This window comes from Tupaia chinensis, unplaced genomic scaffold (assembly GCF_000334495.1).
Source record: "Tupaia chinensis unplaced genomic scaffold, TupChi_1.0 Scaffold000617_2, whole genome shotgun sequence".
NCBI lineage: Eukaryota > Metazoa > Chordata > Mammalia > Scandentia > Tupaiidae > Tupaia > Tupaia belangeri.
In genome coordinates, this window is record NW_006160137.1 from 409281 (window position 1) to 422767 (window position 13487).

Consider the following 13487-nt stretch of genomic DNA (forward strand, 5'->3'; position numbering starts at 1 on the left):
CATGACTAGCCAACTTGACTGTACCTGTCACATCATTTAAGGTCTCACTAGCCCTTTTCTAGCCTTTCCTTTTGGATATAAAGAAGGCCATTTAAGACATCAGGTCATTTTGCATCTAAAAGGGCTCCAATGGAAGGGAAGGGTGTCAGACCAGCCTCTAATTGGATAGAGTCATCGGGTGGCACGTTCCTGAGGGGAGCAGAGGGAGCAAGTAAGTAGAGATGATGCCCTTTTCTGCGAATGCAAAGTTTTATTTTGGCTTTTGCAATGATAGCAGTGGGCATTATTCATGCCATATTTTTTTATCTAGGATTTTGCCACAGGACATACACACTCACCGAAGGTAGAGGGAGAGAGAAAGGGAAAGTGAGAATCACCCCCAGGGGGACGGCCATGCTGCATACCCTTCTCCTCTATTCTCCTCCTGGGATTTGGGACATGCACACACATATGCCTACATGCCTAGAGTGATTTTTCAAGTCACCAGGTCCGGAAATCCACCCACAATCAGCCATGTGGAAGTCCAGTGCCTTAACTCCAATCGTGCCATTTTAAAATGTAGACTTAGAGCCAACTGAGCACTTCCTAAGACCTATGGAAAAATCCCACACGTGAGATTCTTGGAGCCTTTAGCTAAATTAGCCTCCCAGTATGAGGTGTGAGGGTGTCTTCAACGTAGAAATAATTTATGATGGCATGAAACTTTCACTGAACTGCAAGTGACGAACACCCTGCAGCTCTTTCTCATATATATATATATTTTTTTTTTATATTCTTCTCTGTAATTGGGAAACTGCAAATCTAGTCGGGACGTTTCCTTCCATTTTCTTGGCAGAACCAGCTGCCGACATGGAACATGCCTCTCACACGCAGCGCCTTGCGGCCCAGCAAGCAGAAAAGAGGAACCGTGACTCCTTCCTCAGGCGTGTGCTTTGAGAACAGTTTAGTTAGACAGGATCCTGCCTCTGAAATAAACGAGGAACGTGACGAGACCCTTGCAGTGCATTCAGCATGGGAGGTTTAAAATCATCCTGAGTACCTGGGAATCTTCTTTCTCCCTGTCATGATTTAACAACGACTTAATGTGTGAAATTCTCCAGCCCGACAACCCCCAAGGATAGCCATTGGGTTTATGATCATAAGTGGGTTCTGAAAATGACGAAGGGAAAGGGAAAGGAGAGGAAAAAGCTTGGGGGGGCTACAGGATGGCCTGCTCATGCTGGAAGGTAGGAACCAACTGCTGTTTTAGGACAACTGTGTGAAGAACAGAGGGTCCAGATTGCCCTCCTGTTAGAGGCCATATTCATTCCTTCTCTCTCTCTCTGTCTCTCCCTCCCAATGAACTTCCGCATGCCAGGAGAAAGAACGATGAGAATATAACCCTCGAGACGGTTTGCCATGACCCCAAACTCACCTACCATGGATTCATCCTGGAAGATGCTGCTTCTACAAAGTGTATTATGAAAGAAAAGAAAGTGTTCGGCGAGACTTTCTTCATGTGTTCCTGTAGCTCCGACGAGTGCAATGACGACATCATCTTCTCCGAAGGTGAGTTTCCTTCTCTTGAGGGCCTGGGGCCTCAGACGCTCTGTCAGGTTTCGCATCCTGGTCTGCAGTTCCGTTGAGGACCTCCTCTGGGGACTGATGGTGGACAGTGGACTAGGGACCCCTCCCCCTGGTGGAAAAAGGAGTAGCAGGATTGATTCTGATCCTTGTCACAGCCAGTTCACCAGGCCCACAGTTTTGTTCATTTGTCTTTGGCAAATACTGTTTCACCTAGAGCAAAGCGCCATCCAGCTACACCTGCCTCGGTATTACCTGGAAACTTGTTAGAAAGGGAGGCTCGGACCAGCAGTTAGCATAATGGCTATGTTGCTGGACTCCCACGTAGTCGACCGCGGTTCGTGTCCCGGACCCGGTGGCTTAAAACTCATGCCGGGCGCGTGTGCATGCGTGTCCAAGATCCCGAGAGGAGAATGGAGGAGAAGGGATTGCGGCGTGACCATCCCCCCTGGGGGGTGATTTCTTGCTTTCTGTCTCTATGTCTCTCTCTGTCTGTCTGGTGAGCGCATGCGCCCTACAGTTAAAATCTCTCCAAAAAAAAAAAAAAGAGTGGGGCGCTGAGACTAGTGGATGGTATAATGGTTACGTTGCTGGACTCCCATGTAGTCGACCGCAGTTCGAGTCTCGGACCCGGTGGCTTAAAACTCATGCCGGGTGCATGTGCATATGTGCCCAAGAGCCCTAAGGGAGAATGGAGGAGAAGGGATCCTGCACCCCTGGGGGGTGATTTCTCTCTTTCTGTGTCTCTGTCTCTCTGTCTCTTCAGCGAGCGCTCATGCCCTATAGCAAATATCTCACTAAAACATAATAAAAATAAAATAAAATGAAAAGTGCAGTCCACATTGTGTAGCTCCTCCCACAATCAAGAGGGAGGCACGGCCTACAGAAAGGATCCTCATGCCTTTTCACTGTCGCTGCTGAGAGTGTTCTTCTCATTTCTAAAATGTGTTTGCTATCTTCCTGTATTTCATGACTTGGTTAAAGTATTTCACCAAGGCCATGATCTCAGTCTTCTAAAGCATGGGCATCTCTGAAGAATGCTCCACAGCCTTTGTTAACAAGAGGTTACTGTCTTCCTCTGCCTCTGCAGACACCCAGCCATGTGTCCAAAAAAAAAAAAGGAACAAATGTTAAAGTTCCACCATTTCCTCCATTTAGCCTGGGTTTTCTCTGCCACTCTGTGGTAGTGACTAATCGTGAGGTCAGGCAGAGGGCTTGGTGGGAGAATGGGCCTCCCTGCAAGCCCCTCGCTTTCCATCTCTACGCATTTCAGTCTCCCGGAGGTCAGTTTAGAAAAATAGCTTCTGTCCTTATGGTCCCGTTCACCTTCTTGAAGTACTTTGACTTTGTGTACATTGACATAATCCTCTTAAGGCCCAGCAAGGAAATTTTGATTGCTAACTCCAGCTGATAAAATGGGAGAAAAATAGGAATACAGAAGTTTAGCAACTTGTCTACTGTTCTAGTCTGTTACATTGCTAATAATAGAAAATACCAAAGCATGAGTAATTAAGAGAGTAGAGGTTTATTCAGCTCATGGTTAGAAGGTCTTAGGTCCAGGTGGCATATCTATGAGGGTTTTGCAGAGTTCTAAGACTTCACACCACAAGGGTAAAGGGAGAGCAGAGGTGCTATGTCCCTCCATGTATCTCTGTTCTGGTCTCATTCCCTTCATTAGAAGCCCACCAGGAGTCTCTATCCTAATCACTTCCTTATCCCCAAAGCTCTACCTTTCAATACCATGAAGATACTAAGTTTCCTCTTGATACTTGCGAAATACAACTAAGTTCGCTCACACAGATTTTGGGGGACACCCAAACCATCGTGCCTGCCAGTACTCAATCACTCAGTGGCAGAGTTGGGGTTGGAGCCTACTGTCTCCAGATTCTCAACACAAACTTGTTGCTGAGGGATAAGATTGAAATCTGCCTTCTGAGTGGCATTAGGGGCTGTTCTGCAGAACTGAGCAACAAGGGGATGGGACAGGTCTTCTTTACCTGTCGTATATACTGAGCTCAGTAGAAGGTAGAGATTTCAGATAGATGTTCTAACTTTCTTGAGTTTGAAAAATAGTGTTCTAGGGGCCAAAAAGTGGCTTGGTAGTTAAGGTACTGGACTCCCTACAGGGCTAACCATGGTTTGAGTCCTGGACCTGGCAGCTTGAAAATTACTCCAGGTGTGTATGCATGTGTACCCCAAATCCCAGGAGAATGGAGGAGAAGGACTTGTGGTGTGGCCATCCCCTCTGAGAGGTGATTTCTCACTTTCCCTCTCACTGTCTCTCCCTGTCTCTTCTCTGACAAGCACACATGCCCTATGTCAAAAACCTCAAAAGAAAGAAAAGAAAGAAAAAGAAACAGAGAAAGAAAAGAAAACCATTCTTTAGAACAAAACTCTTAAAGAGCCCTTGCTGCTTCTCTCTGAACCAGGTACCTTCTTTGCCACCCAAATCTCCCAGTCGGACTGTGCTGTTCCTTTTTCTTTCTACATGGCCAGGGGCAGGCAACAGCAGAGGATTAATCAGGATAAGATGGAGTCTGTCTTTCACTCACTCACATCTCCCTGTTTCTGAAGATTCTTTCTTCTCAGAAGATTTTGTGTGGAATTTAAGGAAGTCAGAGTCTACTGCACTCAACCAAAGCATGAAATCCCAACTATTGTAGAAGCAAGGGTGTTTGTCTAGGTCATGGTTATGGCCTAGTGATGGACTTTGACTTGTCCTCAAACAAGACCAGACAGACTCCCAGAATTGAAGCCAGTGTAGGATTTACTAGAGGAAGGGATCCCGAGTGGCCAGTAACCCTGTTTACTTGCAAAGGACTTACTCACTTTGCAAAGACATGCTATGGTTATTATCTCTCAGTGAACCTTTTCTTTTTTTATTCTTCTTTATTTTTTTAAAATTTAATTTTATTATTATCATAATCTTTTCTATATTACATTGAATCACATTTATCTTTACAGTGTATTACATTTCTTTTCCCAGCATGATTACCATGCACATCAGTCAAGACAATGACATTACTATCCACATCATCATCACCAAATAGCTTTTTATCATTTTGTTCAGATTATTATTATTATTTGTTCTCATTTTTTAAAAACATTCAATCACGATGTATCATTTGGTCTCAGTGAACCTTTACAAAGCAAACACAACCACTCAGTTTTATTCATTTCAGAGATGGGTGCCAAGTGAAGTATAAGAAACTGCCCTGAGGGATCAGCAGTTGGCATAACGGCTATGTTGCTGGACTCCCATGTAGTCGACTGCGGTTTGAGTCCCAAACCTGATGGCTTAAACTTACGCTGGACACATGTGTGTACATGCCCAAGATCCCAAGAGGAGAATGGAGGAGAAGGGATTGTGGTGTGGCCATCTCGCTAGGGGGTGATTTCTTGCTTTCTGTCTCTCTGTCTCTCTCTGTCTTTCTGGCAAGTGCACGCGTGCCCTGTAGCAAAAACCTCTCCGAAAAAGAAAGAAAGAAAAAACAAGACAGAGCACCTGAAGGTGGTTAGCCCAGGACACTGATTTTACATGCACTGGGCAAGAAGATGAGTTCTGCTGTTGTCGTTAAGAGAAGCGGTCTAGTGCAGTGGTCAAGAGTGAGAGCAATAGTTGGATTTCCGGGGTTTTAAGGCCTCTTCTACTACTACTTAGCTTTGATACCTTGGGCTGATGACTTGACATCTCCATGCTTCAGTCCCCTCAGCTATACAATGGAAATGCAAAGAGGGCGAGAAGAGGTGTTGGGACGATTGACCAGATCAATTCACCCACCATATTGCAGTAGAAGCGGTCACTATCCATTAGCTGTTAGTATTATTTGGGCTTTTTGTAGAGGATTGGGGTCTTGTGCTTGCCTGAGGGCAGGAAGCCAGGCTTGTTTAGCCCTAGGTCTGTTCAAGCATCGGAGGCTCCTAATTGAGTTTTGACTATGGCGTGCAGGTAGAGAGCAGACACCTGAGTAGCATACCGTGTGACTTTTGAAGGCGTTTGCTTTGTTTTAATCCATGCCTCCTCCAACTTTTCTCTCTACATGTCTTCACAGAGGCAAGGGGAGCATGCTGAGTCTAGGATTTCTAATCAGAGCTAACCACATCCCTGACATTGCTGGGTAATATTACAAATTAGACAAGTTGTTCCTGTTTTGACTCAAAATCACAGCAGGAAGCAGCTAAATAAAACGGGAATGACTCACAAGTACCTTTCAGATCCGTGATTAGGGTAATCACAGTTCTGTACTTGCCATAGGATTCACCCCCCACCACCACCACCACCACTACCACCACTACCACCACCACCTTAGCAGAAATCTTGGTTTGGGCCCTGTGGCCTTCTCTTTGAGTGGCTATACCACTGTTGACCAACTAACACCCATAGTAGTGCCTATGGGTTGTTGTGAAGAGTCAAGGAGATGCGGTCTGAGAGCTCCCAGCATAGCAGCTGGTCCACAATGGGCCCTCCTTTCTTTCTTTCTTTTTTTATTTTAGAGAGATTTTTGCTATAAGGTGTTTGTGCTTACTGAAAGACAGAAAACCAGAAATCACTCCCCAGGGGCATTGGCCATACTGCAATGCCTTCTCCTCCATTCTCCTCTCAGGATTTTGGGCATGCATGCACACGTGCCCCATGTGAGTTTTTATCCACTGGATCTAGGACTCAAACCATGGTCTAATACATGGGAGGCCAATCACATAACCACTATGCCATCTGCTGGTCCCAGGCCCTCCTTTCTTACTCAGTCTTCCCCTGGGTAAGGAGAAGCTTTATGCCAAGGAACACACTCTTCTGAATCGTGTAAACCCTTGCTGATTAGTCTATGGCCTAGCAGCAGCTGCATCACGGGGGATCTTGTTAGAAGTGCACAAGCTCCGGCCCTCTTGAGCATATTGAGTTATCATGTGCTTGTAAAAGTAACACGATCCTTAGTGATTTATTTGCACACTGAAGTGTGAGAAGCACTGGTGTGAACTTACTCAAGTAGAGATAGAGTTCTTATAAACTATGCTAGTAACTCACTGAGCTCATAGACCCAAGAGAAATACAGTTGACCTTAAAGCTGGCCATTTGGAATGGAGCCAATGACTCTTCACGTAGTCCATTCATGTACCAGAACTGTCCAATAATGCGGGGGGGCCTTTTTTAGCAGAGATACACATTTCTTTATATACTCCACAAATGTTCTACTATGGAGCTAGGTGAAGAAAAGATCAGATATTTTTTCAGTAAACATGTTGTTTTTTTCATGTTAGTTCCTTGTCTTCACATTAGTTTACACAAGAAGACACTTGAGTGTTTCTAAGATGCATTTTACAGGCTATAGGTCTGAATTAGATCCATGAGGTAGATGTTTGGTAGCCCCAGGAAGACCTAAAGGTGTAATATTATGGCATTATAGAGTTTACTTGAGGGTCCAACAGATGGCATGGTGGTTAAGGTGGTAGAGTCCCACATGGCCAACCACATTTTGAGTCCTGGACTGAGCAGCTTGAAAATCACACTGGGCACATAAATGTGTGTCCCCAAAATCCTGAGAGAAGAATCAAGGAGAAGGGATTACAGCATGGCCATCCTCCCTGGAGGGTGATTTCTCACTTTCCCTCTGTCCCTGACTGGTAAGTGCACATGCCCTATGACAAAAAACCTTTTAGTAAAAAGAAAAAGAAAGTTGAATCAATTTGATCCTCAATTGTTTGTTGTAATGATCTGCTGGAGTTAGGTACATGGAAAACAGGAATGTGACCTACAAGGGATTAATTAAGGGAGGAGCCCTCGACCTCTTCTAGCTTCCAAATATGGGATTTCTGGCCATCATACCTTTTTTCCTAACTTAGAGCTGCATTGCTTATTCCAGACAATGAAAGGCACCATGGTCATGTAGGAAAGGGAATTTATACTGGACTCAGAGTCTGTGTTTTCAACAATCTGGCTGCATGACCAGGGTTTTATTACCTTCCCTAACTGAAGTGCAGGCAAGGTGGTACCATCCCGTGGCCCAGGCTGTGAGAACTCACAGGACAGTAGTAGTTGTAGTCACTACCCTGAATCAGAGCCTGTTGTAGATGGGCTTCTCTGTGCTGACCACGTTCAGGTGTGTTGTCTTGTTTCATTGAGACTTAACTTTCCTAGGCTGAAATGAAGCCCAGGAAATGAACTCATCCAAACTTCACTGTCACAGAAACAGGTCTCCAGAGAGTAGTATGGATTTCCCAATATTTCAGAGTTGTTTCCATACCTTTTGTCCATAGGAGAACCACAGGAGAGGCCTATCTCTTCTTCACCCTTGCACACTCCTGTGGTGAGGGCAGAGGCTATGCTTTGGATCACTCTTGTACTCACAGAAGGCTGCATACCTTACATTCTGTTCACTGAGCAGCTGTCCAGACTCACCACTCACTCAGTCTTTGGCAGTAAGTCCAACCCCAGGTTAACACTGTCCCTGTGTCTGTGAGAGATGATGTGTATAAATTATGGCCAGGAGGATGCTCATCTTTTGAAAAGACAGTAGAATTCGGATTGAGGGCATGGTCTCTCTGATGAGATTATCTGGGTTCAGATCCCAACTGGGCCACTTAGAAGCTATTTGTCCTTGGGTGAACTGCTTCGCCTCAGTAGTCTCCTCTGAAAAATGTGGGTAGAAATAATGAATCCCTTAAACAGGATAATCATGAAGATAAATGAATTTATTTATGTAGAGAGCTTAGAAGTACCTGGCACAGAGCAAATATTCAGTAACTTTTGGCTATAAATAGTTACGATTGTTCCACTAGATTCAAGTATCTTATCTTTGGCTTTCAATAAATGAGTGAGTGTGTTTTCCTTCCTGGTAATTCTTCCCCTTGAATGGTGTTTAGGTGCCCTCCTTCATTAGTAGTCTTAGGATCCAAGTAGTACATTCATGGCAGGGAATATGGTTGAGGACACCATTCACAGCATTGTATTAGTATCTTCGGGAGGACGCCAGAAGAACTCTTTCAGCTCTCAGTCTAGCAGAGATTGTTCTCCTCATGAGAACCTGTTTACTTGTTATTTTTTTTAAGAATTATTTTATTTAACTTTATTATTTTTTCATTTCTTCCTTTTTTTTCTTTTTTCTTTTTTTATTTGACCATAGAGGGACAGAGTAAGAGGGAGAGAGAGAGAGAGGGAAAGTGAGAAAGCAAGCTGCCAGGTCCGAGACTCAAACCATGATCGGCCATGTGGGAGCCCAGTGCCCTTAATCACCACGTCACCCATCGGCCCGAGAACCTGTTTACTTGTATCTTAAGGACACGTGGAAACATATAGAGCAGTAATAAGCAGACTTCTATGATAAAGGGCCAGATAATAAATATTTTCAACTATGCAGAGGATACAGTGTCTTTGCAGCTATTCAACTCTGCTATTGAAGCAGCCTTGGATAGTATGTGAGTGATAGGGCATGTTGTATTCCAAAACATCTTTATTTATGAAAACAGGTCTCAGCCCAATCCCTGACAGGAATGATCATGTCTTGTGTATTTTCCTTTCCACACTAACTTCTAGAAAGTTTATGACTCAGTCATACCTGAGTCCTGCAAAGATGTAAGTATGCATTGGTTTACTGTCACCCTTGCTTATCTGTTTTTCACCCTGTTTTTCCACATTTCAATCCCATTTGTCATAATTCTAGCTCTTATCTGAACTTTCCTTTATCTCCTTTCATTGTTTCTATCTGTAGGTTACATGAGATCCATTTGTTTCTTTGCTGTTTTGGAGCAGGATAGTACTGTAAGTAAATACATCAATTATAGCTAGCTAACTTAGAAACTAGGACTCCAGAAACCACTTCTGACTCAAAGTTCAACCTATGTGGTTAAATAAAGAAGCAGACCATCAGATGTAGGCTGTCACCCAATGGCGTGCTTTGCTGACCTGCTACCTCTGTACAGACATTCGCAGTTAGCACAGTGATGCATGCTCTCTAACCCGAGAGGTTGAAAGAAGAAAGAAGAGGACTTTTTTTGTAGCCACAAAATTTCATTCTTTCCTCTTTCATTGTTGTAGAATTTCTTTTAAGTGAAAACAGCCCCTTTGGTTTGCAGGCCTAGCTCTGGCAGGAAGACAAATGATTTTTTTACAGTATCAGACACGCGGTTTCCTGTCTATGTTTAACTTGCTAGCAGCACATCTCAGCCAGCTGGTTCCCTCCGGACCCATTGTGACCCTAATGACGCTGCTTCGCGCCATCCAGCAAACCCTCTCTTTATATTGATCACATGCCCTGAGCACTTTATTGACTTGCTTTCTGAGTAAGGAAAGAACTTAGAAATGTCACCCCCTTTGTCCCAAATCTCATTTTGTTCATGCAGCTTCAACAGCAGGAAGCAGCTTCTTGGGGAAACTCGTAGTCGTGCCTGTAAGAAATGAGAGGAATAACTGGCGCTTTGGCAGCTCTGGGGGATTCTGGGTGTGCTGCTTTTGAACTGTGCACTCTCTCCTCAAAAACACTGGCTTGCCCGCCGTGCATTTTTGTTTCCAGAGTAACAAACCACATTTATTCCCTGGCCTAAATGCAGAAGAAAAAAGGTAACTGTGGAAATATGGTTGAGAAAAGTTGTTAGATGAGGAAGAAAATTATGGCTTAAAGTCACTAGTCTCATTCCTGGGAAGAGAAATCAGTTATTTGAGGTGATGACTCAGAGCTGAAAGAGCCTCTGGTCATGAACAAACCTGGGCTAGGAAGCATATTCTGAATCCATCAATATAGCCTGTGTCCGACCAAGGAAATAATAAAAATGGTGTGTGGCAGAGGGCATTGTGTCTCGGTCAAGCAAAGCTTTAAATGTATTGGAAGAAACTTAAGGCAAGGCAACTCTTTTTGTAGGTTTTCTTTTTCCCCTAAGCAGCAAAGTAAACAGAAATACTCTGAGACCAGATGTGGTTGCTGGTTACGAATATTTATACCCTAGGACCTCATTCTGATATGAATCACGGCAGAGTGGAATTCAATATGGACACAGACTGTCTCGAATTCCATTTACTGGACATGAGTGGCCAATAAAACAATTGGACCCATAATGCCGGCATTTCAGCCAGGCACTGGTGATTCGTGTGGTGTATCACGTCTCTGGTGACTCGTGTGGTGTATCACGTCTCCCCCACAGTGCACTGCAGCCTCCACATGCTCCATAAACTCCACTCCCGTGGGCAACGGCTAAAAGGGTTGACTGAGACTCTTCTTGCTATTTTGCAAGTGTCCCATCAGGGGGAAAAAACTCAAGAACTAGCTAACCACTGTGAAATTGACTTTCATTTCCACTCATGCTAAACCCAAGGCCGTTTACCACTGTTGGGACATCTGGTTGACTTGCCTTTGGAAAATCTTTTCTGATATGAAAATCACTCCTGTACACACACACACACACACACACACACACACACACACACCTTTTGTTACTTCATGGGGGAATACACAAAGGTGGTCTTCAAAAAGTTCATGTAAAATGTGAAGTATGATAAAACTACCAATAGATTTCATTTTCTTTTCATCAAACTAAGTTTGTACATTAAGTCCATTTTTTTTGCAAACTTTTTGAAGTCCCTTCAAAGTTGGTATTAGAACCAATGTCAAGAACAATTGAGCTGGGACCAGTAGTTAGCATAATGGCTATGTCACTGGACTCCCACGTAGTCGACTGCGATTCGAGTCCCAGACGCGGTGGCTTAACCTCACACCGGGCGCGTGTGCGTGTGTGCCCAAGATCCCGAGAGGAGAATGGAGGAGAAGGGATTGCGGCGTGGCCATCCCCCCTGGGGGGTGATTTCTCACTTTCTGTCTCTATGTCTCTGTCTGTCTGGCGAACACACACGCCCTATAGCAAAAACCTTCAAAAAAAAAAAAAAGAAAAGAATAATTGAGCTGAAGTTTAGTCATTAAAATTCCTTCTGTTCCTTCCATTTTCCAAATGGAAAGGAAATCCTATTCTAGAATCTATCCTGTTCTAAATGCCTATTTCTCCCTTCAGCTGACATAGTTGTTCTCAGTCTTGGCTACACTTTGCAAACACCTGAGGAGCTTTAAAAACTCATTAATTAGGTCTTAGTCTCACAATTTCTGACTTAATTGGTCTGGGGCCTGGTATAAGGATTTTTTTAATTCCCCAAGATATCCCAATATGCAGCCAACATTGGGAACCACTGGACTCAAGACAGTTAGTTCTGCCAAATCTTTTTATATTTTCGTCCTGTTCCCCATATAACCTGGAAAGAGACAGTAACAATTAGAGAATGGCGACTACCACAGGAAGTAACCGAAATTGGGCCTGCTAAGGTTAGAGGAAGAGAAAAACAAACACCTATAATCCCCCATCCTGAGGAATAATGGGGTTCTTCTTATACAGGAAATCGTTGCATTTTGTATAGTTTACAAGCAGTTGTTTCAGAACAAGGTCAAGGACCTTCTTGGGAAAAGGTGTCTGAGGTTTTAGAAGTGATTAAATTGTACAGTAAGAGAAAGCACATTTTAAACCTAAAGCTTTGGTAGAAAGGTTAGATGGCAGTGTTCTAGTGTCATTGCCTTAGCAAGGACAAGGTAGGGACGCAGGAGACACTTTCCATAAGGTTAGGAGGTAGAGATACTTAGGTGGAGGGAACTGCAAAAACTGTGGTCCCTGTGAAAAGCCAGAAGGGAGAATAGGTTGTATTTTGGTGATCTGACAGGGTATTGGTAGGGTGACTAATGAATGTGCTTTTCCAAAGCGATTTCGTTTTTCTGTTGGAGAAGGTACTGAAATAACTATAGAAATGTATCTCTACTTTTATATTTACTGAGGACATGAAGGGCTCCTAGGTAGAGGACAAGATATAATACAGACAGGCCGCCAGAAAAAGAAATGAAGAATTAGGGCAAGTGGGAAAGCCTCATACAACTCCAACTTAGTAGTGCAAAGACTGTCACACAGAGAAGAAAATGGAAAACTCTTGCTCCAAAAACATGTATCAGGACTAAATCTATTTGTGGAAGATTTTTCATCATTTCTTCAGCAAAGCCAGGCACCTCGTAGGCACCGTTTTAATGTTGATTGTCCTTCCAAAGTCACAGAAAGGGAATCCATGGAATATAGATTTCTGCTGTATAAGAACGCGGAGGATGCAACCCACTGGAAGGGATGCATGGCAAAGATCACACATGGCAAAGATCAAATCCGAGTTTTCATTGCCAGAAATGAGCAGTTTTCTAATTACATGCCAAGTATTGTAGCTGGGTCTGGCAAAACATATCATGGAGAATCTCGACTAGCAAGAAGGGTTTGAGCAAATCGATTACTTTATACTTAGAAAAAGGGATCTGGCATTTATTGGGCACTCCGTGCCTGGCTGGCAGAGTTTAGGGTCTGATAAATATGTCAGACTTTAGAATCTGATAAATGTGTCTTTTGAAAGGGATCAGGGATGTTTCATCTGCAAAGCAATGATTCAAGGAGATGGGTTAAATGTCCAAGAAGAGTTTAAGAGCTCTCTCCCCACAGAGGAAGGAATTATTTTGTTTTCTTTTGCTTTTGCAAGCAGCATGTGGACCCAATAACTAGAAATGCAAGGAAGCTACATTGGATTTGAATAATGTTGAAAATATCCCAATAGATTTACGATTATATATTTTGGGATTAAATTATTGTACGGTATCAGAAGAGTTGGGAGGTCCCTCTATTGGAACTTTTCAGATGAAGGTTTTATTGCTACTTCTCAAGAATATTCCAGAAGAGGGAACCAGCAGTTAGCGTAATGGCTATGTCGCTGAACTCCCACGTAGTCGACCGCAGTTGGACCCGGTGGCTTAAAACTCACGCCGGGCACGTGTGCGTGCGTGCCCAAGATCCCAAGAGGAGAATGGAGGAGAAGGGATTGCGGCGTGACCATCCCCCCTGGGGGGTGATTTCTCGCTTTCTGTCTCTATGTCTCT

At 43.8% G+C, this 13487-nt stretch overlaps 1 protein-coding gene across 3 annotated transcripts in view; it reads left to right on the plus strand.

The window, feature by feature from the left end:
- Positions 1 to 13487, plus strand: part of TGFBR2 (transforming growth factor beta receptor 2) — a 147606-nt gene that overhangs the window by 97836 nt on the left and 36283 nt on the right. For all 3 annotated transcript variants that reach the window (XM_027775945.1, XM_006158955.3, XM_006158954.3), the window contains one exon: positions 1358 to 1548. In XM_027775945.1, coding sequence (XP_027631746.1) covers positions 1358 to 1548 — 191 coding nt within the window. The remainder of the gene's footprint in view (positions 1 to 1357; positions 1549 to 13487) is intronic.